Here is a 27396-nt window from a genome sequence, read left to right as displayed (position 1 = left end):
AGCAGGTTCTAATATCTTATACTCTAACAGGGAAAGGCATGGAGATAAGCAATGAGGCAGAGAAAGACCCACATTACGATAAGGAGAAAAGAAATGTGCAGATATAAAAGAACAGAGGGCCTGAATTGCAACTGGAGGCTTCAGAGAAGGATTCTCAGTGGAGGAAACATTTAGCTAACTCCTAAGGAATAAACTGAAACTGTGAGCACTGGAGTGGTGCAAAACTATACAGTTGGAGAAACTGGGGTAAGCAGAGGCTGGAGGCTTTGTGTGTGCAAGGCAGTGTGCTCAAGGAGGATGATTTGGGAGATGAGGAAAAACTGGTCAGAATGTCTATTCAAACGTTGAAGGATGAGAGGTAGATTAAAATTTATGAGATTTGGACTTTAAAGGCAAACAGAGCACCAGCTAAGATTTCTGAGCTGATAAGTCACATGACTTGACTTCTATATTAGGAGCAGAAAATAGTGTACTTCTGGTAGGCAGGTGAATAATGCAGTAAAGACTGGGGTATGGGAGCTGGTGGCCTCCCCAGGCAGGGGTTGGGGGCTGTTTTGCATCATCCTTCCCAGGCTCCTCTCCTGCAGCGCACACTTTAAAAGAACTGCACCTCTTCAAGCATTCTAGTCTTTATCCTTTCCTTCCGTATTTTCCTCTGTTCCCATGGATTCAACTCATATGTTTATGCCAACAACTTCCAAATCAATACCCTGAACCTCAATCTCCAATTTTCTTCAAAATGACTTGGCAGTTTCATTAGTTTTCAGCAAATCTTGCAGGTACGTAGCCTATCTTCTGAAAATAGGCTTGGAGCCATCCATTTGCCTGCGAACTATCTCGCAGTCTGCGGGCTCAGCGTCTGCTGCGGTGGCCGCCACTCAGGCACGGACCACTGCGCCTCTCGCAGTGGAGGCCCCTTTTGTTCTCACGTAGACAGGTGGTCACCTTAGAAACTCAGACTGTTCCTTTCCCTCATGTGGGTTTTGTCACTGCATCCTACTTTCTCATTATGTTTGGTTTGGATTGCTACAACAGTGTTTCTTGGTCTTATACAGTACTGCTTTTATTTTCCTTCTTCTAGCCTCAGACCTTCTAGAATGAGTTTTTGAAAGAACTGACTTGATCATGCCATCCGCCATGTTTTAAATCTTTCAGTGGCTCACGAGTGCCTTCAGGATCAAATCCAGCTGCTTAACATGCCATATAAGGATCTTCTTCATCCTGTCCCCTTATGTGGGTTCAGTTCTACCTCTTTTTAACTCTGTATCCTAGGCTCCAGCCATGATGAAATATTTGTGATAGCCTGTGTGCCATGCCTTAGTATTTGTTCAGTCTTCCTGGTATGCCCTTCCTCCCATAAATCTCAATTTAGAAATCAACCCCATTGGAAAGCATTTCCTGACCTTAGGTCAGGGGCCAGTTCTATTTATTTTCTTGCATTACATATAGAAATCTATCAAAACACTTAGACTACTATGCTGCAAAAACCCCTGATGTTTTTGTTCTTTCAACTATTTGTTCTTTCAAGAGAGAGAGAACTCCTTACTTAAAGGTGAAGGTAGATGATGATTCCACTGACACACTGGGGGAGACAGGAGAAAATTGGGCTTTTAAAAATGCATTTGGTTTTGGGTATATTGGACCAGAGATTCCAGAATGATATCTATGTGAATGAATCTGCAGGCCAGAACACTGGAGTGGGTAGACCTTCCCTTCTCCAGGGGATCTCCCCAACCCAGGGATCGAACCCAGGTCTCCCGCATTGCAGGTGGATTCTTTACTGTCTGAGCTACCATGGAAGCCCTACGTGAAATCTGTGTGAAAATTTCCAGGTGATTAGAAATACAATTCAGAATGGGAGCCAGGGTTACAGATGTAGAATTTGATACACCTGAAATGCCAAAGTATTAATAATATGGGATGGACACATACACACTGTTATATTTAAATGCATAACCAACAAGGACCTGTCATACAGCACATGGAACTATGTTCAATGTTATGTGGCAGTCTGGATGGGAGGGGAGTTTGGGGGAGCAGGGATACGTATGGCCGCGTCCCTTCATTCTTCACCTTCATTCCTCAATGTCACCAAACCATCATGACGTTGTTAACTGGCTATGTGTCCGTCTGTCACTCCGTCGCATCCAACTCTGTGACCCCAAGGACTGTAGCCCATCAGATTCCTCTGTCCATGGAATTCTCCAGGTAAGAACACTGGAGTGGGTTGCCATTCCCTTCTCCAGGGGATCTTCCTGGCTACCAGTTCAGTTCAGTTCAGTCGCTCAGTCGTGTCCGACTCTTTGCGACCCCATGAATTGCAGCACGCCAGGCCTCCCTGTCCATCACCAACTCCTGGAATTTACTCAAACTCATGTCCATCGAGTCGGTGATGTCATCCAGCCATCTCATCCTCTGTCATCCCCTTCTCCTCCTGCCCCCAATCCCTCCCAGCATCAGGGTCTTTTCCAATGAGTCAACTCTTTGCATGAGGTGGCCAAAGTATTGGAGTTTCAGCTTCAGCATCAGTCCTTCCAATGAACACCCAGGACTGATCTCCTTTAGGATGAACTGGTTGGATCTCCTTGCAGTCCAAGGAACTCTCAAGAGTCTTCTCCAACACCACAGTTCAAAAGCATCCATTTTTCGGTGCTCAGCTTTCTTCACAGTCCAACTCTCACATCCATACATGACCACTGGAAAAACCGAGCCTTGACCAGATGGACCTTTGTTGGCAGAGTAACTGCTTTTTAATATGCTATACCCCAATACAAAATTAAAAGTTCACTTAAAAAAGAAAAAATTCTGCTCCAGGAAAAAAAAAAAAAAACCTATTTGAAGGGACCAGCTGGTTTTTCAGTTTCTCTGAGGAGCACTTTTGACCACTTGAGGGCTTCTGCACAAGCTGCCTCTCTAATGCCTCAAATGTATCCTCCTGGCCTCCCCGCCTCCGCCCTTCATAAAAACTAACCCATCCACTTCTCACCACAAGGCCTCACAGCTTCCCTTCAGTCCTTTCACTGCTTATGTTTAGTTTTATGACTCATTAATTACAGTTACTTTCACTCATCAGGCTGTAAGTTCTGTAAGGTGAGGGACCTTTTCTGTTTAATTCACCACCACACTACCCAGACTACATGCTGCCACAGTTCCAGGGGACAACAGTGGGCATTCAACGTATGTGTGCTAAACGAATAAACAAAGACGCCAAAGGGGTGGAGGGGTGAGGATGCAGATCACTGGTGGAGTGAGGCCAGAAGGACGTGGGAGGGGAAAATGACCCAAAATACAAGTGGAGAGGTCAGCCGTAGAAAGGAGCGTACATCTTTCTTTGAGATCTGAAAGCCACTGGAGAAGGAAGGGGAAGTAACAGAAACACAGAGAAAGCACAAAGTCAGCCTGTTGTAAGAGTCTGAGGAGTGTGGACCTTATTTTGAGCAGGCTCTGTAAAGAACGGGGTAGGGAGTCAGTCAGGAAAACAAAAAGACGATCAAGACCACGGGCCTCACTCAGGCGGGGAATCAAATACGACACAGAGATAACCACACAGTTAGGTGCTTTTCTTAAGCAGTGATAAGATTCCAAAGAAGTGAAAGAAATAGACAACTGGTTTACTCTCAGGGCTGGGCACTGGGAAGACCTATATGCCAAGTCACACACTCGAAGGGCCATTCATGTGCATGACAAGACAGCAAACTGCTAAATGACTGCTGCCCTCATGCATCTATTTCCTGGTGGTCCAAGAGCTGGTTTGGGGAAAGTGAAAACTGACGGCAGGGGCTTCCCTGGTGGCTCAGCGGTAAGGAATCCTCCTGCCAATGCAGGAGACACTGGTTAGACCCCTGGTCCAGGAAGATCCCACATGCTGTGGCACAACCAAGTCTCTGCCCCACAGGTAGTGAGCCTGTGCTCTAGAGTCTGGGAGCCGCAACTACTGAGCACATATGTTGCAACTACTAAAGCCCAAGTGCCCGGAGCCCGTGCTTTGCAACAAGCCAAGCCAAGCAATGAGAAGCCCATACACTGCAATCAGAGAAAAACCCCCTCTCACTGCAACTAGAGAAAAAGCTTGAGATGCAAAGAAGAGCCAGCATGGCCAAAAGTAAATAAAAGTTAATTAAAAAACAAAAAAACAATGGCAGATAACCAAGAAGACAGGAAACATCAGAATGCCACCTCCTCCCTCTTAAAAAAAATTCTGCAAACTAAAGAATCATTTGAGTCAGCCACTGCCTCCTTTGGGACCAAACTATTTCCTAGATGAGTGATGTGGGAAGGAAACGGGGAGACTGAGAGAGACATGGCAGTTTTATCAAGTCCACTGCAGCCCTCTGCACACTGCTGACCATCTGCTAATGAGCTACATCATCACTGCTGATGTCTGACAGGGTCAGGTCTGATTCGGAAGATTAATACATACCTCAGTACAGCCGCTCCTCTTTATCTGATCCTTCATTCAATAAGCATTTATTGAATACCTGCTTTGTGCTAGACGCTGGGAATTCAATTTTAAATGAGACACAGTCCCTGCCTTCAAGGAACTTTTAGCTCTTTTATTTACATCCAAAGCGGAAGACAAGAATAGAAGACAAAAGTCATATACATGAGCCATGTTGGAGTTGTAGGTTACATTTTTCTGTTTGACCCTATGCCTGACCTTTTCTGTCTCCATCTTTATGATAAAGATTAACAGGTTTTATAGAATGACTATGTACTTTTAGTGGCTTCCCTCGTGCTCAGAGTTTTTTTTTTTTTTTTTTCTCCCCGGTGCTCAGTGTTAAAAGAATCAGACTGCAATGCAGGAGATGCCGGAGACGTGGGTTTGGTCCCTGGGTAGGGAAGATTCCCTGGAGAAGGGCATGGCAACCCACTCCAGTATTCTTGCCTGGAAAATCCCATGGACAGAGGAGCCTGGCATGCTACGGTCCATGGGGTTGCAAAGAGTCTGAAGCGACTGAGCTCGTACTGTTAATAAAGCTTCAAAATCCAGCTAATCCTCATTATTTGTGGCTCCCTACTCGCTAACATTTATTTGTAATCTCCACATCAACCTGTGTGGTGCTCTTGCAGCTGAGATCATGCTCTGGTGCAGAGCGGGGATGCACGTGAGCTGCCCAGTGCCCATGTTCCCAATGGGGGAGGAACGTGAGAACCTCCCGATGCCTTGGCGTGTTTCTAGCGCTCTGGCTCATGGGGTCAGTTCTCATACAGACAACAGGTGTCCTGCTGATCTATTCAGTGACATGCTTTTCACATTTCTGTGCTTCTTGTTGGTGATTCTGCCGTTTTAAAGGAACCCTAAGCCTACTGTTGAAGTGCTGACCCATGTGACTAAGTGCAACAGGGCTGAGGGGCCTCAGAGATGAAGCTCGTGTGCTAGGGGCTTTGTTCAGATGCACGGTGTACTCCATGAGGTCAATTTTCACAACTTGCCTATATTAGATGAAGTGTTTTTAGACTGACATACATATAAAACAAGGTTATGTATTGGTGGGTTGATGAAAATCTTGTGACCAGAGGCTCTCAAGAACCAAATCCTGCATTTGCTCTAGGAGCTCTGGTTTACAATTCAGTAATTCAGTGTTCATGGTGAATTTATAGAACATAAGCACTGTAAATGAGAAGTGACTATGTAGTTTCCAGCATGGCTTCTGTGCACCCACCAGATTACTATTTTACTTATTACTATTTTACTTATATTACTATTTTATTTATAGTCTTAGTTGCTACCTTTCATAACCTTATTCCTTGACAAATGTGTGAAGTTTTGGGGAGCTCTGTCTCAATCAAATCATAATCATTCATTGAGAATATCCTATATGTACAGTACTAGGATGGAGACTTCAGGAGGAACACAGATGTTGGAAAGGTGATTCCCGTTAGTCTCACACGGCTGTGTGTAAGGGCTTATAGACGCCTTCCATTCAGTCAGGTCAACTGGAAGTTTACACCCCGAGGTCAAAGAGCCTGAAGTAGATACGTTATTCCACAGATGAGGCTGGAAGAACATTCTCTAGCAAATTCCGTAACTCTGTGACTACAAAGGAGCCTTCAGAAATGTAAAGGATTATCTTGCAAAGATTAGCACATTTAGGGTAAGAGTCTAGGAACTGGTAATTTAAAACAAGTGCCCAGGGAGATTCTGAAGCCTAGCAGTTTAAGAACTATTACTCTAGCATATATCAAACCAGTAATTTGCAGGGGTTGGAGAGCTCAGGACTAATTTCTGACTCGTGTGTATGAAGCTGACCTGGCTTAGTAGCCGGTAAGCATGGATTGCTGTGATCTCGGTGGTCTCCTCTCTTTCTTGCCTTCTTCCCTTCCTCTGGTTGGAATCTCAATTCTTACCAGCACTATCCATCAAGGAGTTCAAGTTCCCTCCCAACAAGCAACATTAAACAGACATAGTAACTATCAGGCTCATAATTTATTGAGGGCAAATATACATATAGATGACTTGGCACTAAGGAAGCAGGTGATAAATGTGGTAAGAGACAAACAATATGCTACAAGATTATGGGAGAAAATGAGATTTCTTTGCACAAATGGAGGCTCCAGCTGGCCTTTCTGCACCTCAGTCTTATTCCTCATTCCCCTTCCTCATTATCTCAGTATGTGTACGTACGTGTATCTGTTCATGTCAGTTTAAACACAACTGCTTGGTCATGCTGCTTTTAAATTTGTTCTTTTGTTGTCTTCTTTAACCATGTATACCCAAGCAAAAACCACATTTTTTTTTTTTTTTGACATTTATAAGGTACGCATTTATTGGCTGTAGCAGACTAAGTAAATATACATGGTATTTGAGGTAATTACAAAAGTTGTGATAAAAAATGTGACCCATATAATAAGATGATTCACATGGAAAAATTCAATTTGAAGTGCAGTTTAGACCTGTGCCTGCCAGGGAGTTTAAGGACAGGGCAAGACCTTCATGGTCTCAGCCCAGGCCTGTTTTCCACTGTGATCTTGGATCGAGACTGCTTTTCAGTCAGTGATTCTGCAAGTTGGCGGGAGAGAGCATTTTCTTACAAGGGAGATGCCAACTTTTGCAGGTTGATCAAACACTCTCTCTCCTTCATGGGAGATATAGCAGTGGGTAGGAGGGTGCTGTTTAAACACACCCAAAGTAACAGGGAAGCAGAAACAGAAGTAAAAGAAAGAAAAGACTCATCAAGTGCAAAAACGTTTGGCAAGAGAGTGATAAAAAACAAATCTGTTCCAGTATGTTCAGAGGGCTTTCATTGTACACATGGTTTGTGAGAATAAAAAAAAGACATTCAAATAGAAAAAGACTCTTCCCTTTTTATGTCAACTTGGAGAACCATATTAAAATCAGGGACAACCACGATCAAGTTATTGGGATTGCTAAGTAGTAACAATTAAGAACAATGTCTTTGTGTGTATTTAGTCAAGTCTGACTCTTTGTGACTGTATAGACTACAGCCCTCCAGGCTCCAATGTCCATGGAATTCTCCTAGCAAAAACACTTAAGTGGGATAGCCCTTTCCTTCTCCAGGGGATCTTCCCGACCCAGGGATCGAACCTGGGTCTCCTGCATTGCAGGCAAAATCTTTACCATATGAGCCAGAGGAGAGGGCAACAATAAGAACATTAGCAAATAGTTAATTTTCCACAGCTTATGTAAAGATTAGCATTCAGCCAAGTTTCTTAAGCAAAGGAAATAAATGATAGTCAAGTGACATCTAAATTTAATTGACACATTTTCTATACATTTATCACACTGAGCCTCACATACCTGGATACATCTTTATTTGAAGCTGTTGTTTTTAAGTTGTGTAGTATGTAACTCCAACAACACTACTTACACACTTGCAGGCGATGGGAAAATAAAAGCAAAGTTTCCTTATCAAGATCTTAAAATCAGAATCATAATTTGAGGAGAAACACACATAACCATATGTATACAAAATATATATATTTCCATTAAAATAGAGCAGCTTTCAGCTGTGGGGTGTGGGTGGGGTAATTTTGATCCCCAGGGAAAATGTCTGAAAGACATTTTTGATTGTCACAACTGGAGGGGGTTAGTACTTCCGGCATCTAAAGGGTAGAGGCCAGGAAGGCTGCTCAACATCCTACAATGCACAACACATTCCCTCTGAAAAAAGAATTATCTGGCTCCAAATGCCAATGGTGCCAAGGCTGAGAAGCACTGGCGTGCCTGACAAAACAAGAGGACAGCAGAGTTAGGGTATCAGAGAACTTCCAGAACAAAGGTCACGCTGACTGTCAAGTCAGAAGACACAGGGAGTGATAGCAACCAACTCTGCCACTATCTAAAGGGTCATTTACAACTTGGAATGATTGGTGGGACGTTCTCCCAATGACATCTTTCAAAATTTAGATCTGTAATAGATTATAAGAGGGATGTTATGGTTAACTTTTGAGAATATCATCATGGATAGCAAATACTGTATTATGCTATCAAACAGCCCTTAAAGTCACTGTCAGAGAAAGTGTGGGCCAAGAAGATTGGTTTCACCCAGTACAGCTTCACGTATTTTATACCTTGATGATGTGTCTCATTGTTCAAAGATTAGAATCTAAACTTGCCTTCTCAGAATCATGAAAGAGTCCTTCAAATACTTATCAATCGTTTATTGAAACAATTATGAAGACTTTATCGAGAATTTATATTATTCTCTAAACTAAGTTTTCATGGAAGATTTGTATAAGAAAATGAGATATGATAGAGGATGGGCTCAGAGACTCAAACCAGATGAATAATCAGTGGGTTGCTACATGGCAAAACAACTTTGCCCTTACATTATTTTGTACACATTTTAAGTGATGGGAGTTAGGAAGTCAATCAAAGAAAATGAAAGTGAAAAGTGAGAGGGAAAGTCACGCAGTCATGTCGGACTCTCTGTGACCCTTGGACTGTAGCCCGCCAGGCTCCTCTGTCCATGGAATCCTCCAGGCCAGAATACTGGGGTGGACAGCCATCTCCCCCTTCTCCAGGGACTCTTCCCTACCCAGGGATCGAACCCAGGTCTCCCACATTCTTTACTAGCTGAGCTACCAGGGAAGCCCAAGAATACTGGAGTGGGTAGCCTATCCCTTCTCCAGCGGATCTTCCCAACCCAGGGATTGAACCAGCAGATCTTCCCAACCCAGAATCGAACCACCTACATTGCAGCTGAGCTACCAGGGAAGCCCTCACGAAAATGAGATATTCCCCAAACCTACTTTGGGGGGTCGAGACTAAAACCACTGGCGACTGTCAAGGAGAGAGAAACTGAGAGGACAGGAGTTTGCGGGGTCTCACTCTGTGGAGGGTAGCAGGGCCCTGGAGACCTGAAGGGGGACTGCCCCAAACGGCAAGCACCAGAGCTGCAGGGGAAGAGACAGGCTGAGTGGCCGTCATCGCAGATGGCGCCTGAGGCGGCGGCCGGGAGGGGAAGGAGTAGCAAACGCGTTACAGACCGTCAGCACAGTTAGGATTTCACGGGTTCTTGCAGGGCAAGAGAGACTCTGGAGGTTGTTAGAGTTCCTCTGTGGAGAACGTTTAGGGACTTTATTACTGGGAGTGCAATCTGTGCTTGTGAGGAGACTCACGCTGTCTCTGCTGCTGTAATATCACGGGGGATTCCACTCACTTTCCTTTTTTTTTTTTAAATGCTTTTAAAAAATCATTTATGTATTTATTTTTGGCTGCTCCGGGTCTTTGCGGCTGTGTGCTCGCTTTCTCCGATTGAGGTAAGTAGGGGCTGTTCTTCACCGTGGTGCACGGGCTTCTCACTGCGGCGCGCAGGCTCTAGGCGCACGGGCGCCCGCGGCCCACCGGCTTGGCTGCCTCGGGGCATGTGGGCTCTTCCCAGACCAGGGATCGAACACGTGTCCCCAGCATTGACAGGCAGATTCTCATCCACTGAACCACCCGAAGTCGTCCACTCGCTTTCTTTGCAGGGCATCGTATCTCTCTAGACTAAATATATTCTTCAAATGTAAATAACACTTTTTAAAAAAAAATTGACATCTTTTTCCTTTAAATATTTATAAGTTATTGAACCAAATTATGGAGACAAAAAGAAATATCAGTGTCTGCACTGAGATTCTTTATGTGACACTAACAAGCACCTGAATGCTTATTTACTTATTTTTTTTTAATTTACTTATAAGTTAAAATTTTGACTTAGTTCTCTTCAGATAAAGAAAAGTTCAAATATTCCCTGAATTTTAAAGTGAATCAAGCATATAGTAATTTTTATCTGTCTGATATAATAAGTTAGAGGTTTAATCAACTGTATTTTCCTTGATAAATGAATTACTAAAGTGAAAAAGATGTAAATTGGTTTTATTCTTTAGTATTAGTAAGAAGGTAATAATAATCATGATTGTATGCAATGATTTAGTGCATATTAACTAACTTTTAGGTAGCTGGAAAAATCTACCACTGTCTACTATAAATTTGCTGTTGGTCATAAACACAGTAATAAAATCATGTAATTCCTATGTTTAAGAATAATATGGATATACATCTGTTACAAGGAGAGATAAACGGAAAATTTTTTTCTATATGAAGTGATTCTTAGAAATAGTGATACAGTTCATAATTAATCCAGGCTTTAATAAACAGTCTACTATGGGGATAAAAAGGGTAAATGAAAGTTAGATATTTTGTAGAATAAGGCACAAACATGTAAACCGAAGGCCACTTATTCACTGCCTACTATTTTCCTGATAGGTTGATAGAATTATCAATGTAAAATTTTGTGTGCATGTGTTTGGCTGGAAGAGGAACTACCAAGGGGTTATCTGATGATTTGGGGTTCTCTGTTCTTATTTTGGACTAGACAAGAAAACAGCTGTTCCTGAACAGAACTGGAGTATGCAGTTCAGTCTGGAAGTCAGCTCTTCTGAATTAACCAAGCCTGCTCTCTCTGACTCTATATGCTAAAGTAAAATTTTGAAAGTAATTAAAACACCTTCCTCTCATGAAGAGATGAGCTATGATGGATATTTTAACAATTATCTTAGAATAAAATAATAACATTCATTTAATGAGTTTTTAGAGAAAGACATAAAACATCACAGTAATTTCTCCACACTCATAGAAATAATCTAATATTCCTATGCATAACTGTTACTATATGCCTGGCACTTACATAAAAACATAATTGGTTGTGTTAACATTGAAAATTTACTGAAATTAGAAGGTACTCTTTTATCATAGGTTTTATTTTTTAGAAATTAAAAAAAAGAAGAAAACTAAGCACTTTCAGAAACTTAAAGAAAAACATGGGCATTTTAGGTATTTAAAAAAAGATAACTGGATATTTCAGTATCTTGAAAGTATAAAAAGAACAGAATTACCTGTGGTAATAAGAACAGATACCTAGATATTTTTATAAAAAAAAAATAAACTCAAAATGAACTAAAGACTTAAATGTAAGCCCTGAAACCATAAAACTCCTTAAAGAGAATACTGGCAGTAAACACTCTGATGTGGGTCTTAGTGATATTTTTGGGTCTATTTCCTCAGGCAAGGACAACAAAAGCAAAAACTAACAAAGGTACTGCATGCTCCGTTGTGTCTGACTCTCTGTGACTCTATGGGCTGTATCTTTGTGACCCTATGAACTGCAGCCCACCAAGCTCCTCTGTCCATGGGATTTTACAGGCAAGAATACTTGAGTGGGTTGCTATTTTCTCCTCCAGGGGATCTTCCCCAACTCAGGGATCAAACCCGTGTCTTCTGCATTGCACGTGGGTTCCTTACCACTGAGCCACCTGGAAAGCCCTGACAAATGGTATTACATCTCACTAAGAAGCTTCTGCACAGTGTGGCAAACCACTTACGAAATGAAAAGGCAGCCTCCTGAATGGGAGTAAATAGTTTGGTGATATATCCAATAGGGGGTTAATATTTAAAAGAACACATGCATTTTAACATCTAAAAAACAAACAATTCAATTGAAAAATGGGCAGAGGCAGAGGATCTGAGCAGATATATTTCCAAATAAGATATCCAAATGGCTAACAGGTATATGAAAAGATGCTCAATATCAGTTGTCATCAGGATAATGCAAATCAAAATCACAATGAGATATCACCTCACACCTGTCAGAATTGCCTCCTCAAAAAGACAAAAAATAGCAGGTGTTGGCAAGGACGCAGAGAAAAGGAAACCTCTGTGCACTGCTGATGGGGATGTAAAGTTTTACAGCCACGGTGGCAAAACAGCAGGGGAGGTCCCTCAAAAAAATTAAAAAGAGAACTACCATATAATTCAACAATTCCACTTTTGGGTATTTACCTGAAGAAAATACAAGTGCTATTTCAAAAAAATGTACATATCCCTACATTCACTGCAGCATTATTTACAATAGCCAAGATACGAAGCAAGCTAAGTGTCCATTGATAGATGAATGGACAAAGATGATGTGGTATATATAACGGGCATAAAAAGAATCAAGTCTTGCCATTTGTGAAAACATGGATGGATCTAGAGGGTATTATGCTAAGAGAAGTAAGTAAGATGGAGAAAGACAAATATCCTATGATTTCCCTTACATGTGGAATCTAAAAGATAAAAACAAATGAATAAGCAAAACAAAAGCAGGCTCAGATACATAGAGAACAAACTGTTGAAGGGACGGGAGTGGGGGGATGGGTGAGACAGGCGAAAGGCTAAGAGGCACAAAATTCCAGTTACGAAATAAATACATTACAGCATAAGGAATACAGTCAACAAGATTGCAATAATTTTGTATAGTGACAGATGGTTACTAGATTTACTGTGGTGATCACTTCATAATATATTTAAATGTTGAGTCACCATGTCACACATCTGAAACTAACCTTGTATGTCAACTATCCTTCAAAAAGATTAATTAAAAAAAGATGTCCAAGATATATTGGTGAAATAAAAATATTAAGTATGATCCTAGTCTCATCAAAACCAAGAACAGACATGAACAGTCATGTATTCATATATTCAGATAACATCTTTAACAGGGTATGCAAGAAGCAGAGTAAACATGAATGTTAGCAGGATAAAGGAATTTTATCTTTCATTTACACTATTCTCTATTGTTTGGATTTTTAAAACTATGAGCATATATTACTTTTATAGTATAAATAAAAATTTTACAAAAGGAACTTTAACACCAACTTTCCTCCACTGATACATGAATGATGTAGGTTAGTACTTAGGCTAGCAAAAGTTAAAAGCCTAAAAACAGTTCACGGTACAAACACAAATGAAAGTTGTCAACACTTCTGTTTTCTCAAACCTCCTGAGTTGCTTTCCTCCCTGATAGCACCGATAGTCTTCCTTCTACAAGATGTAAATTTACAGCACACTGCAATGAAGGTTTTCTGGAATGAGCTTGAGAACACATTCTCCTATACCCCTGTGGTACACGTTAATTTGGGGAGTCTCTGGCCATTTGCGGAGTGTAATGAACAAGACGCATCCTCTCCTCTTGCAGAGGAAAAGCCAAATGCTGCCATCACCTGCCAACACTTCAATGAACCAGATGAAATGTTGGAAGGTATCTGGTACATTGAGCGACACAACAGGTGTGTTCCACTTGGAAGGACTTAGAAGATTTAGCAGCTGCCAAATGGTATAATTTTACTTCTTATTCTATAGTTTGAATAGAAATAATAAAAAAAAAAACTACTGAAGGGGTTTCTTTCCTTTTTTTTCTTAAGAAGTACAGACAATATGATTCTAAAGACTTCCACGTGAACAAAGTGTTCAGTTCAGTCAGTCGCTCAGTCGTGTCCGACTCTTTGCGACCCCATGAACCACAGTACACCAAAGGGTACAGTGAAACAAACATAAAAAGGGATGTAAAAATGCAGTGTGAGGGCTTCCCTGGTGGCTCAGTGGTAAAAAATCCACTTGCCCATGAAGGAGACATCGGTTAGATCCTTGATCCAGGAAGATCCCACATGTTGCAAAGCAACAAATCCCCCGTGCCACTAGCATTGAGCCTGCAGTCCAGAGCCTGGGAGCTGCAACCACTGGGCCGGTGGGCCAAACTACTGAAGCCTACACGCCCTAGAGCCCTGACTCCCCGACAAGGAAAGCCACCACCACGAGAAGCCTGTGCTGCGCAACTAGGGAGGAGCCCCTGCTCTTCACAACTAGAAAAGCCCGTGTAGCAACGGAGACCCAGCAGAGCCAGTAAGTAAACATCTAACATTAACGTGGCTGGCGGTGCGGGTAGTAGCTGCCTGTGCTGCTGCCTAGATGTGGAGGGCAGAGGGCACTGGCCTGAGAGAAGGAGGCTGGGCTCCGACCAGCGGGGCCGCTCTGAACGAGCTCCTGATAGCCTTGCTGGATCTATCTTGATTTCCTCATCTACGAAAAGGAGCTGCCTAGAATCACCAGGGTTCATCTCTTAGGTTCCTTCCATGTCACTAATTCTACAGTTCTGTGAACTCAGGACCCACTCTGCAACTCTCGCCCCCAATTCTAGTTGCTTATCAGAGATCACTTTTCATGTCCTTTTTTTCCTTTAAAAAAAAAAAAAACTTATCTTATATATGATAATAAAAATAAAACTTGCACATGAAATTAAACATCTGATAGAATTTGTGGTAGGTTTATAAGGCAGGATCTTGATAAAATCAAACCATACATACTCTGATAAAGAAACTAAACTGAAGAAATACAACTATGCCAGGTGCTAAGGAAGCCCAGTTACACATTTCTCAAGGGTTGGCTGTTGGTGTCATGACTCAAAAGTATACCCAAGGCATTTTGGTTACCTGGGACAGCATTAATGTTTCCCAGGGACTTCTCACATAAGCTTAGATCATTCTTTATACTTTCTCCAAAAGGGACGTAAAACAGTATCTAACTATACATGTGGTATGTTCCACATGTGAAGACAAATACGTATATGTAAGATTCTAGTGGCTCAGAAGGTAAAATGACTGCCTGCAATGCAGGAGACCTGGGTTCAATCCCTGGGTCAGGATGATACCCTGGAGAAGGATGTGGCAACCCACTCCAGTGCTCTTGCCTGGAAAATTCCATGGATGGAGGAGCCTGGTAGGCTACAGTTCATGGGGTTGCAAACAGTTGGACATGACTGAGCAACTTCACCGGTTGGTTGGTAGTCTAATATGTGGATTCAGATAAAGTAGATCAAATTATGTTCTTCAACAAAAGAAATCCTTGTATCTTAAGCCTTAAAGCCTTATTTGAGCTCCATCTTCTCCAGGAGAATTTTTCTCCTTCTTTCCCTAAATGTATTCCTTGCCTCTAACACATCCTTCCTCTACCTATTTATGTTTTTAAATGTTTTACATGCACATCTACAAGTTCTTTGGATCTACCAGAAGTGAGATAGCCTGAAGCAGACCTCAAGGGTCAAGTGGGGTATCTGAAGAACTGTCTCTTGGGATATGAATATAAAGGTCTATTTCAAGAATGCAGATCAGTCTGTGAGAAGACAAGGCACACAAAATTTAAAAAATCAATGACAGTCTAGCCTGAGACTCCGGTGCGGCAAGCTCCGCTAAGGAGAGGAGCGGCGCAGACGGTGAGAACGGGGGTGTCTTAGAGGCAGGGAAGAGGTCCCCTTCCATAGAAGCACAAGGGCATCAGAAAGAGGCAGCCAGCGAGACGCTGACGGAGCTCCTTAAGTCCTCTGGCTGAGGGAGAAGCAGCCCAAGGTTGCTGGGCGGGAACACACTAAGGTGGATTCAGAGTCAAAGTTCAGCCTGAGGCACAGGTGGGAAAACCAGCCAACACGAGTCAAGGCCGAGTCTTTCAAAGCATCTCACCCAGTTCCTGACCCAGACCACGAATCTTGTGAGTTGTTACGATGACTCCATGCTGATGTCATAAATGCTTTCACTGCATGTATGTCTTTAGGTTAAATTTATATTAGCATCTTCCTAAACTCTCAAATACGGTGAATTCCAAACAATGGATACTATTACACATGTGACATCTGCCCATAGCCAAATTCCAAGCCAACCCTTTCAACTGTATCCACTGTAGTCCCCATACTATTACAGGCAACCATTGCCATAAATCCTTGCTGGATCTGTAACTGGAGTTTTACCAAGAATTGTCTGTGCTTCAATTTTCTGCAGCACAAGCTGTTCATTCACACATAAGCACCATGAACCATGGGGGCTGGAGTTAACAGTGGCCACCTCTCAGCTCTCCGCTCTGATTTTGGGTTGGTATGTTATACCTTAAGAGCACTCATCCTTGGGTACCTTGACATCTGGCTATAACATCCTTTATGTATCTTTGCAGCTCTTACCTTCAGACTGTGTGGTCACTCTTACACAATGGTTCTCAATGTTGGCTGTACATTAAAATCACCTTGAAAGCTTCTGCAGTCTATCCATGCCAACGCCCTATTCCAGCCCAATTAAAACAATCTGTGAATGTGAACATAGGCATTTTTTTTTTAAATTTCTCAGGTGACTTTAATGTGAAGCCAAGGTTGAAACATCTGCTTTACAACAGAATTAAGAACTTCAGCTCCTGGTTCATCTGTGCCCTCTTTCTCCCAACTCTTGTAATGTCCAAGAGAACAACCTGCCCAACCAATAACTCTAATTCCTTGACCAGCTCAATTCTAATGACATGTCCTTCAATTTCACTCCAGCTCTTATACACAACGCTGTGGATTTATCATAACTTTGAGCTGCCTGGCATCTGATTAAATAAGCAAGAGGACTTCTGGATTTACGGGTCATCATTTCAGTTGGTTAATTCCTTTCTTGTTTCACACTATGCTGCCACTGGGGTGTGGGGGGCTTGCTGCAACCTTGCTAAGTCTGTCAGTCTTCTCTCCATTCCATGTCCTTTCTGATCTGGCTGATCCTCTGTGGTGGGTCGCTCCTGTGACTGCTTGCAATGCTATCAAGTCTCTTCTCCTCTCACACCCACAAAACCTCTTCTCTTCTCTGTCACACTCACAAAACCTCCAATTATGCATCAGACCAAATCTGCCTTCTCCACTGCCAGGCCTAGATGCTGAGGATTACTGAGGGAAAACCCAACACGGAAAGATGCCACCAAGGCTTTTACGGTATTCCAACAGTAGCTCTCAGAACTACTCAGGAATCTCTTTGTCCCCAGTGAGCCCTGCTCTTGCTGTCCTTACAGGTATTCTCACAGTCACTATCCTTCCTGTCTCACTCCTATGACCCTCACATTGGAAGCAGACCCTCCTTCCTGTTTTGGAGAACATGGAGATATTCTCAATTTCCAAGCTTCCACGCCATCGACTTACCTGTATCCTCTTTTATGTTTACCTATTTTAGAGGGGTAGTGCTCTATGCTCAGCACGGCCAGACAACACTCCTTTATGGAGAGGGCTGTCCTGGGGATGCTATGAGGTTTAGCCACATCTGTGACCCCCACCCACTAGACATCAGTAGTACCTCTCGCCTTGCTGATATTTGCAGAAATTTCTCCAAGTGTTGCCAGATGTGTCCTGGGAGGCAAAAATCACCCTCAGTGGAGAACCATTGCTCTAAGCCAAGACTAACCTATCAACCTGTCTTTCCAATGGAAAGCTCCTGCTTCTGCTAAGATCCATGTGTGCTTTCTTTAACTGCCTTCAACGTGAACCTGTCCCCTTGGCTTTGACAACTTAGGACATGATTTTATGTCATTCCAGTATTTAGAAAGTCATTCCTGGAACCAGGTCATCCTCCAGCTACCACTTGACTTTTGTTTTCTTCGAGTGAAGCTCTGGGGATGTCTTCCACAGGTTCACTTGCAGAGGCCTGTTCTATCCATCAACCCTCATCACAGTAGTGTGAGTCCCTGACCCTAGTGCTCACGGGCCAGGTCCTTGGTGACCACATGCTGAGACCCTACCTGACCGGCTGTTTCTGACACTCTTGACTGCACTGTACCCTCCTTGAACCTCTCTTTTCCCCTGGCTTCCAGGCCACTTCTTTTTCCCCCTTCTTTCTCCTTTGATTATTCTTTCTTAATCTTCTTCCCTTCAGCTGTGAAGTGGAAGTCACTCAGTCGTGTCCAACTCTTTGCAACCCCATGGGCTATATAGTTCATGAAATTCTCCAGGGCAGAATACTGGAGTGGGTAGCCTTTCCCTTCTCCAGGGGATTTTCCCAACCCAGGGATCAAACCCAGGTCTCCCGCATTGCAGGAGGATTCTTTACCAGCTGAGCCACCAGGGCAGCCCCTCACCTGACTGTCCCTTAAATCCTAGTTAGTGTTTCACTGGGATTCTGTCCTTGGCTGCCTTCTCTCAGAACTCTTTGCTCTGTGCTATCTTCTTTATTACAAACTTCAACTTTCTTCATATAATTCAATGAATACATTAGTGCCCTCATTTCATTCTGAAGCTCTACCGTCTCTCAAATTCCAGTCCTGAATTACTAGCTCCCCAGTGAATATTTCTATCTGGGAGCCCTACAGACACCACTAACAAATCAAGATATCTATAACAACTCATCACATCCTACTCCTACCATTCCCTTTCTCTATCTCCCCCAATTCTCCTTATTCCTTTGTTATTTCTGTGGTACCACTATCCATGTAGCTGTATAATAAGTCTTAGCATAACCCTAGATTCCAAATTAATCATATCTAATCAATCATAAAATCCTGCCAAATTTACCTTATGACACCTCCCCTCCATCTCTAGTAGTTCAGGTTTTTATGTACTTTTTTCAATGGCTTCTTCACCAACTTCCCAGCTCCCTCTAATCCAACCACCATGCTGCCGCCGGAATGGTATTTTTCTCCTGTAAATCTGTACATGTCAGTCCTTCTCCAGGGAATCCCCTTTGTCTGAAGGTTACAGTCTAAGCATCTGAGCAGAGCATGCTAGGTCTGGCTCCTATATTTCACTTATCCTTCTTTCCAACAGGCCCTGTGCTCCCTACACACAACCATCCCATACCATACCTTACCCAAACTGTCCCCTCTGCTAGAATGTTTTTTCTAAGATCATCTACCAAGCACATCCTTTTTCATCCTATAAGCCTCAGCTCAAGCCTGACCTCCTCCGGGAACTCTTCCTAGACTCCCTAGGGCATATATAGAGGGTTGCATCTTCATTATAGCTCCCACCATAGTCTGCTGAAATCGCCTGCTTGCAGAGGTCTCACCCATCAGCCTGCAGGCTCCTCAAGAGCAGGCGCCTTGGCTACTCAATCTTGTTAGCACAGAAGTAAGCACGCAACAAATACAGACTGAATGGCAGAAAAATATATGACAGGTTCAACTGTCAGAAAGCCTATCATGACATGGTATTTGTTTATATATATGTATATGTATATATATGTACACACATATATGTATATATGTACATATATATACATATGTATATAGGTATATAAACATATATGTACATGCCTGCCAGTTTATGGAGTCAAGGAGAACCAAAGTAACTCAGCCTAAGGTAAGAGTTAATGTCACATAATAAGTTAAATAAGTGATATATACGGTGGTACAGTGCTTATAAACTTTTCTACTAAAGCACTACTAGCATCAGAATTCTGCCTGATGCCCTCAGGGAGTTGATTGCACAGGCTAAAAAATCATGACATTTCTCTGGCTGGTTATACATCCATATTTATTTTAACCTGAAAACATTTAAAATTACTAACAAGTAAGAAGAATGTTCTAGAAAGATAGAGCATCTTTATTCGGTGGGCCCCAATGTTTTTTTTTAGCATAAATGTGGACCCTCAGGTGAGGCTGCTGACAGTGTCAGTATCACAGTTACAGAACTATGCATCGAGTGGAAATAGCGTGACACTAAATGTCACAAGTTCCACTTTGGGTTCGCATCCTATCACTTGGGCTGTGACTTGGGGGTCTACTTTAATCTCTCTGAGCCTCCTCAGTTTCCGTATCTGGAAAATGGCTATAATAAAGATTTTCCTTATATATTCCATAATGTTGGTGGCAATATTAGGAGAAATAATAATGTAAACAATGAAGGGTATAAGCATGAAAAATGAAGTAGCATTTCATCCAGCGAGGGTGAAAATCAAAGTACATGGAATGCATATACTCGAAAACATTTACCTTCTGCGGAGCTGGAAAAGCTTTTTCCACTTTGGCTTTCTCCTTGGGGGTTAAAGGAGGGGATCTCTCCTTTACCTCCGGAGGCAGTTCTCGATAGAGTGCTATAATGAACAAAGAATTCACATCATCAGATTGAGGAGCGCCGTTCCATGGGGGCAAAACAACAGTGGAGAGCGGCAGACATGCGACTAATGACACTGCTGTTAACTTCCCTGGTCCCACAATAAGCTGACCCAGCACTTATCATTAAGGCTCCTCACAGTCTTCGTTATCCAGAGTACAACTGATGATCAGCAAGTCTTGATCAGCAGGTTTCAGAAATGTAGGAAGTCTCATTTTTACTGACTATGTGTGCGGTCATGCAGCTGCTTATTTCGTTTTATCTTAATACACATTTACCGAGAACCTGCTATATGCAAGATCATCGGCCGAGTACTGCTGGAGGGGATCTGAAGAAGAACAAGGACAGTCTTTGCTCTCAAGAAGCTTACAATCTAGTCAGAGACAGATGTGTTCACAATGAACTGCAACATACAACAGAGTGTGATATTGTTCTGAAGAGAGACAGTAACAAAGCCAAGTTCTGACGTGGAGATGGTAAAAGCTTAACGGAAAAAGCAGCAGGTTTGTTGGACTGAAAAATAGGTAGGATTTTGCCAGGAAGAGGTGGATAAAGGATAATTTGCAAATATGGTATGAAATAAACAAACATGGGACTGGACTATGTACGACACAGAATCTACTCATGGTGTTGAGTCTAAGGTTCTTATAATCTAAGGTTATCATCTGTATAATCCACTGATATGTATGGTGTTAAGTCTAAAGTTATGTGGGAACTTTAAAAGGCTAAAAAGGAAATCTGTTTTGGTCAAATGACGGGCAACTCTGAATTGAGAGAAAGAGTTCAAAATGGAACCAAAATTGAACCTGATCAAAATTCTAAAATTATGAGCTACATTAATGGGCTTTGTGTATGGGTTGATTTTATTATGGGTTTGTCTCTTACTGGAAAGTATGTTAGATATGATTAATGGAGGCTGATCTAATTTCCCTTTCCAGTGGCTTAAGATACAAGGGAAATGTCCTTTGTGATAACAAGGTACCAATGTCTTCTATTATATCATTCTCTTATTGGACAGGGCTTCCAATTGAATGGTTGAAAGAGGTTATTTGTGTATGTACACACACATACACACACACGCTCCCTCAGAGCATTTGCTTTGTATAACTGGTTTTGGATAAAGCAGAATTTCTCCTACTATTTTCAGAGTGGAATATGCTGCTGACAGCCATTTTTCCTCGAATGTTAAAACTGGGCAGGTGAGTTTTTGTTGCATTCAGGTAAAAAGCAGGATAAAAGGAAAGGAAAAGAACACCTGATGAACTGAGAATTCAGTCACATTCTCAGGTTTTCTGAAAACTTTTTGTTTGTTCTGGCCTTTGCAAGCCTTTCTCAATAAGCAGTGACTAATGCCAAAAAAAAACCCAAAAAAACAACCCATCAATTATTCTGGGGTACAATAAGGAATCGCATCAGAAGGACGTCTACTCCCTGAGACATGGAACTGCTTTCTGCACTCAGCCACCAAGGATGGTCACGGTAGTATGCTTTGTAAGTCCCACTTTGGTTCTTATGGAAGAAAACCAAGTTTTACTGAATCTTTAATCCCCTGTGGATCAAATATCTATAGTCTTCCAAACAAGCCTAAGAGGTTATTTCTGCAAACTAACTAGGTTCTAAAGTTAGCATCTAATACCCTTCCTGCCTGGCTATACACAATCATTTTATACTATCAAGTAATAAAATACTTTAAATGTTTCCACTTGTATCTGGAAGAAATAACTGATTACAATATCTAGTTAAAATGAAAGATATTCTCCAGAGTGACTAAGACTGTGCAGGAAGCTCTTGGTTTAAAAACAGCAGCTACCTCTGCAGAATTCCAGCTGCTGGTTCTGTCACTGGGAGGGGAGGGGAGCCACCTGAGATGTCTGAGATGACCGGGGAAGTGAGAAATGTTGAGTGTAGGGGAGAGGCCTGGGAATTAACCTGTCTCCAGATTTCTTCCATACTGCCTTAACTTTTCTCCAGTCTGCATACTCCTTTAAATAGAGAAGTATATTTCAGATAGAGTTTAAGAGTCATTAGCTGTTTAATGCTCAGAGAAAAAGAATTAAAACCATGGCACAAAGGAAACTGAGAATTTTTTTATGAGAGAGAAAAGTGGGTAATTTTCAAGACACTTGGCACTTTGGAGGGGAGGAGTTTGCTGAAAGCTGCAAATGAACAAGGGAGGGGAAGGAGTTACAATGAGATTCAGGCTCTTGGGGAGGGAGCTATGCAAAGTGCTGGGCGCAGACCTGGAAGATGGTGCCCCAAGAGAAATAATTTTATCTGGGCCTAGCCCCCGGCACCCAGGATTCATGGAAGAAATTCTTCCTCCTTTCCTTTATTTCTTTCCCTTTAAAAATTTAGAACTGAGGTTAGAAATCAATAGTGCTTTTGTTCAACCATAGTTTGCATTAAATGGAGTTTCAGAGACTAGCCCCAAACCAACTGTTATTTTAATAATTACTTTGCAGAAACAAAAGACTTGGTAAACATTCAAAATGGAGAGTGTTCTCTCGGCTGCCATTACTCTATTTTTAATTAATAGAACTAAATGATTTTAGTATTTCTGGAAGAAAGCTAAGAGATGATGGAGTTCGACTTCCTCATTCGGTGGGAAGGAACGGAGGCATCGCAGTCTTAGCTGTGACGTCAGGATTAGCGCTCGGTTCTCCTGACCCCTGAGCATTCTGCTTTTCCTGCCCCACAGCGAGTGGACAACCGACGGGACATGTTTTTCTGAAGAAGCGCTGCTACGCTCTCCCCTTGCTTCATAGTCTTTACCCTTTGTCTTCAAGCTGTCTGTTACTTCTGTTTTCTTCACTCAAGGCCTGGCAGCAAATCTACAGCTTCCAGAAACTCGGATTTAGAATTTCTTCTCCAGCTCATTTCTTTTTCCTTTCACAAATGAGGGCTTAATTTACTTGAGACTGGAACAATCTATTGCAGCCTTTTTTTTGAGCAGGTGCCAGTTAAGCCTGGGGATACAACTAAAAAGAATGGGAGTTGAGCATCTAGAGGTTCTTAGGTGCCTGGCAACCTAGGAGTGGCAGGAGGAAGGGTGACGCCAGTGTGTGTGCAGCAGGTGGCCGGGAAAAGGGGTTGAAGGAGGTTGGCATCGAGATGGGCAGGTCTCCTGGGATGGGAAGTCCATGAAGCTGGTATTCCAATCTCAGAATGTCATAGCTTTTGAGTGTACTAATGCCCCCCTCTTTTTTTTTTTTTTTGCAACATGAGAATGAAGAGCAATACCTCACTGGTAAACATATGCAAAAGTAACAAGACAGCCAGTTAAAGAGCAGAAGATGATAAAATCTGGGACCATCAGTTATACCATATTAGTAAACCAGGAAGAGAGCATAAAACTTACTTTCACTCGACACATGATTAGCTGGAAAATAACCTTCCTGTCCCTTTCCTATGCTGCCATACCACCAGTCTTCATTATCTTTGAAAAACACTCGGATAATGTCTCCGCGATGGATGGTTAGTTCATCTGATCGATTCGCTGTGTAGTCATAAAGAGCCACTACCTAAGGGAGAGATAAGGCCACCACAGCTTTATCACAAGTGCACCACAGAGAAAACCCCCAGCGCTCACTTCCTCTTGCAGAAGAGCAGCTGAAACCAAAGCAGGACTCTGGTGAGTCTGAGGCTGTCTCAAGGTTTGCTAATGGGATCAGGGGTGGTGGGAACACAGCAGGAGCAGCAAGATAAAAGGCTGTGGGATTGAGAAATGGTTAGCGCACTCAATACACTAAGATTAGCTTCAAAATAGCAGATGTTAATTTTTTTTTTAAGTAAATTACTTGTGAAACAAATATAAAAAAAAGAAGCTCACACATCATTCACTGTTAGAATTGTTTCATTCTACCTTTTGGTCCCATTCCCTCTGCTAAGCAGAGGCATCAGGAAAAAAAAAAAAAAATCTCCAGAAGGTCAATACTTCTATGAAACAGGAAAAATGCAATGGAACGACCAGATTACATAATTTCATTGTGATCATTTGGGTTTACTGTCAATGTATCTTTTTGTGATGTGTTTCTATACAAATACCATTTTTTTCTGGTATATCAACAATCTAAATTTACCTTTAAAAACACCTTGATAAGCTTATTTTCAAGAGACACAAATTTAAGAGGCAAGGCATTGCTATGGCAACCCTCTTTCTCTGTTATGTTAAAGTAGTCACTATATTTGATTCTTTTGTCTCCTGAAAATCCAAATTCAAAATGAACGGCCGCAGAGGCATCTGCAGACCCCTTACAGAAGTTACAAGAAGGAAGCAAACCTCAGCCCACTTCAGACGTGATGCAGTGTATAAAGCAGGACATAACATAATGTGAAGAATAGACTGCTTCCACTTTTTTCCCTATGCAAATAGAATTGGAAAACCTATAGGCTACAGAACGATAATGTAATGGAAAACTATCATTAGGACCCTTTGCATTTAGGTTGAGTACTGATTTACTCACCTAACAAGCATTTACTGAAACCCTAATGTGCCTGGTTCTGTGTTAGGGACTGAATGCACAGTGATAAATAGGGTAACTTCTAGAAGGGGTACTTTGCTTAGGCTTTGCAGAGGAATGAAAGATAAGCGGGAAATAGCTAGCTGAAAAGATGGAAAAGTGTGTCCCAGGCACTGCACCCCATGTGTGAGAGTCCAGGGAACAGAAACCCCAAATAGTTCAATATGGTGGGAGTCTGGCATTAGAGGGAAGAATCTGGATAGAAGGTGCGAGAAGCGGAGGCTTCGGGAGTAAGTAGGTGCCGGATCATACATGCTGGAAGGTCCAGACTTACAGTATGGGCCATGGGAAGCAAGGAATTCCATAACAGCTTATAAAACTCTTTGTGGTGCCCTTAATTAATTTAAAATATTAATTAACATATTAACCAAAAGATTTTAATGGATACATTTGGAATTGACTGCTGTCACTATACAATATAAGGGCAGTAATGATATACAATATAAGGGCAGTGATGATAATTAAATTAAATGGTAAAAATACAATTTCTATTGTACTGCTTAGCACAGGCCCTAGTTTACAACCTCTTATGTAGGATGTTGTCTAAAGTTGACAAATCTTTTGTAACTTTCAGTATTCTGACGCCAACTCACTCATGTACAAGTGGGACTTTTAATTTTTTCCTCCATTCTTCCTTCTCCAAACCTCTTCCCCTCAATTCTCCTGTGTCGCTCTAACACAGAAGAGGAAAGCAAATTAAAATGTGCCTGCCATGTGCTGGGGCCCTTGCGAGCTGCTTATGTGAATTTTCTTACTCAACCTTTGTGACAATCCTGTTGAGGGCAGAAAATCTTATTTCAATTTCATGAATGAGAGATTTGATATACAGAGAAATTTAGTAACTTACTTAAGTGAACTAGTAAGTGGTAGAATCAGGATTTAAACTCATGTTTTTTTTTTTTTTTCTTTCATATTTTTTTTTTTTAGATGAAATACACATATAGGCCATCTTTGTCTAGTATCGAACATGGGACAGCAGCAGCAGAGGAAGGGATGAGGGACGTGATACCCTAATCACTCACGGAGATGATACCCTAATCACTCACGGAGATGATACCCTAAGCACTCACGGAGATAAGGCACATTTTTGGACCGCAGCACATGGGCAGTCGGCTGTGCTGAGAAGACTGACTCCCTGGGTCACCTGCAGGCCCACCGTGCCCCTTTCCTGACATCTGAGACCCCGTCCCAGAACCCGCCTGGGGATTTGTTCCTATCGTGCTTCATCCTGACACGCCTGTAGAAAGAGGAAGAGATACCATGAGCACACGTGCACGGAGAAAAGGCCCCATGAGGATACAGCGAAAAGGTGGCCGTCTGCACAGCAAGGAGAGACGCCGGGAGGAACCAGCCTGGCCGGCCACTGATCTTGGACTTCCAGCCTCTAGAACTGTGAGCAAATAGATTTTTGTTGTTTAAGTACCCTATGTTACAGCTGTTACAGCTCTGGCCAAGTAAAACCAAATACAGTCTCACAAGCTGATGATGTCAAGTGAATCACGAGTTACCAACCTCTTATGGTATTGCCACTTTGCATTGGCACCCAGCTAATGGCACTGTGCTCCACACCCTTATAATCTATCTCCTGATGTAGAAACAATGTCCTCATCACTAACCTCCACAACTACCACCCTCAGGACAGAGACTACGCTCCCCAAAGCTGCCCTGTTTTGTCACACCACGACTGACATTTAGGTGAAAACCTGCTGTCCACTGAGAACTCTATTTCACAGCCAACAGCCCAGATGTGGGCGGGCAGCGGTGTTATAACATGACCATTCTATCATCATGCTGGAGACACGTGGCAAAAGCCACATGGATCATGAGACTCTGCTTGTATTCCAGTGTGGTTTGTTTGTTTTAGAAATATTTATTTTTATTTACTTATGTGGCTGTGGCAGGTCTCAGCTGCAGCAGGCAGAGTCTTTTAGTTGCAGCAGGTGGGATCTAGATCCCTGGCCAGGGACTGAACCCAGGCCCCCTGCATTGGGAGAGCAGAGTCTTAGCCACTGCGCCACCAATGAAGTCCCCCTGTGTGCTTTTCTCATTATCTTCTCATCTGAAGACACTTACTCTCTTCTGAGGCTTTCCTGGTGGCTCAGACAGTGAAGAATCTGCCTGCAATGTGGGAGACCCGGGTTCGATCCCTGGGTTGGGAAGATTCCTCTGGAGGAGGAAATGGCAACCCACTCCGGTATTTTTGCCTGGAGAATTCCATGGACGGAGGGCTACAGTCCATGGGGTCACAAAGAGTTGGACACGACTGAACAACTAACGCTTTCGCTACTTTTACTACTATTACTCTCTTCTGAGCATCACAGTATACACAGTAAACTCTGCTTCTTTTAATTTGGCAGTGCCTTCGGCAGAAGTCATGTCTTCCCCATCTACAATTAGATTTCATGGTCATTTCACTGTTTTAGGATAAAGTAAAGCCATACTGGGAGCTTTATTCTCCAAGCATTGGAAGACACAATTTCATGCAGTTTTGTCATGAATTAATACTATTTCTATTTTCTTCTTATTTTGGTAGATCTTGTCACAGCAAATCTATTCTGACCACTCTCTTGCAAAGTATCTTCTATAATGTACCATTTTGTGCATATGGTAGTCTGCACATAGGTGTCACAAAATATCATTCTTCAGTCATGTCGGACTCTTTGCGAGCCCATGGATTGTAGTCCACCAGGCTTGTCTGTCCATGGGGATTCTCCAGGCAAGAATACTGG

At 42.3% G+C, this 27396-nt stretch overlaps 1 protein-coding gene and 1 long non-coding RNA gene across 14 annotated transcripts in view; one reads left to right on the top strand and one right to left on the bottom strand.

Annotated features, from left to right (window-relative positions):
- AHI1 (Abelson helper integration site 1) overlaps window positions 1–27396 on the bottom strand; it is a 220548-nt gene that overhangs the window by 17442 nt on the left and 175710 nt on the right. For 7 of the 13 annotated variants that reach the window (XR_011485574.1, XM_070461310.1, XM_070461313.1 and 4 more), the window contains 2 exons: window positions 23506–23668; window positions 20027–20127 (listed from right to left, as the gene is read on the bottom strand). The exons of 2 other annotated variants lie outside the window; for them this stretch is intronic. Coding sequence is in view for 6 of the 11 variants with exons in the window: in XM_070461310.1 (XP_070317411.1) it covers window positions 20027–20127; window positions 23506–23668 (264 nt within the window). In the remaining 5 variants the exon portion in view is untranslated. The remainder of the gene's footprint in view (window positions 1–20026; window positions 20128–23505; window positions 23669–27396) is intronic. 4 more of the 13 variants (XR_011485577.1, XR_011485575.1, XR_011485576.1 and 1 more) reach the window with 1 other exon arrangement.
- LOC139032963 (uncharacterized) lies at window positions 642–26321 on the top strand. The gene is made up of 3 exons (XR_011485579.1): window positions 642–779; window positions 23373–23778; window positions 25595–26321. It is a non-coding gene; the product is annotated as an uncharacterized lncRNA (long non-coding RNA).

This window comes from Odocoileus virginianus, chromosome 34 (assembly GCF_023699985.2).
Source record: "Odocoileus virginianus isolate 20LAN1187 ecotype Illinois chromosome 34, Ovbor_1.2, whole genome shotgun sequence".
Taxonomy (NCBI): domain Eukaryota; kingdom Metazoa; phylum Chordata; class Mammalia; order Artiodactyla; family Cervidae; genus Odocoileus; species Odocoileus virginianus.
This window is presented reverse-complemented; position numbering and strand designations above follow the sequence as displayed.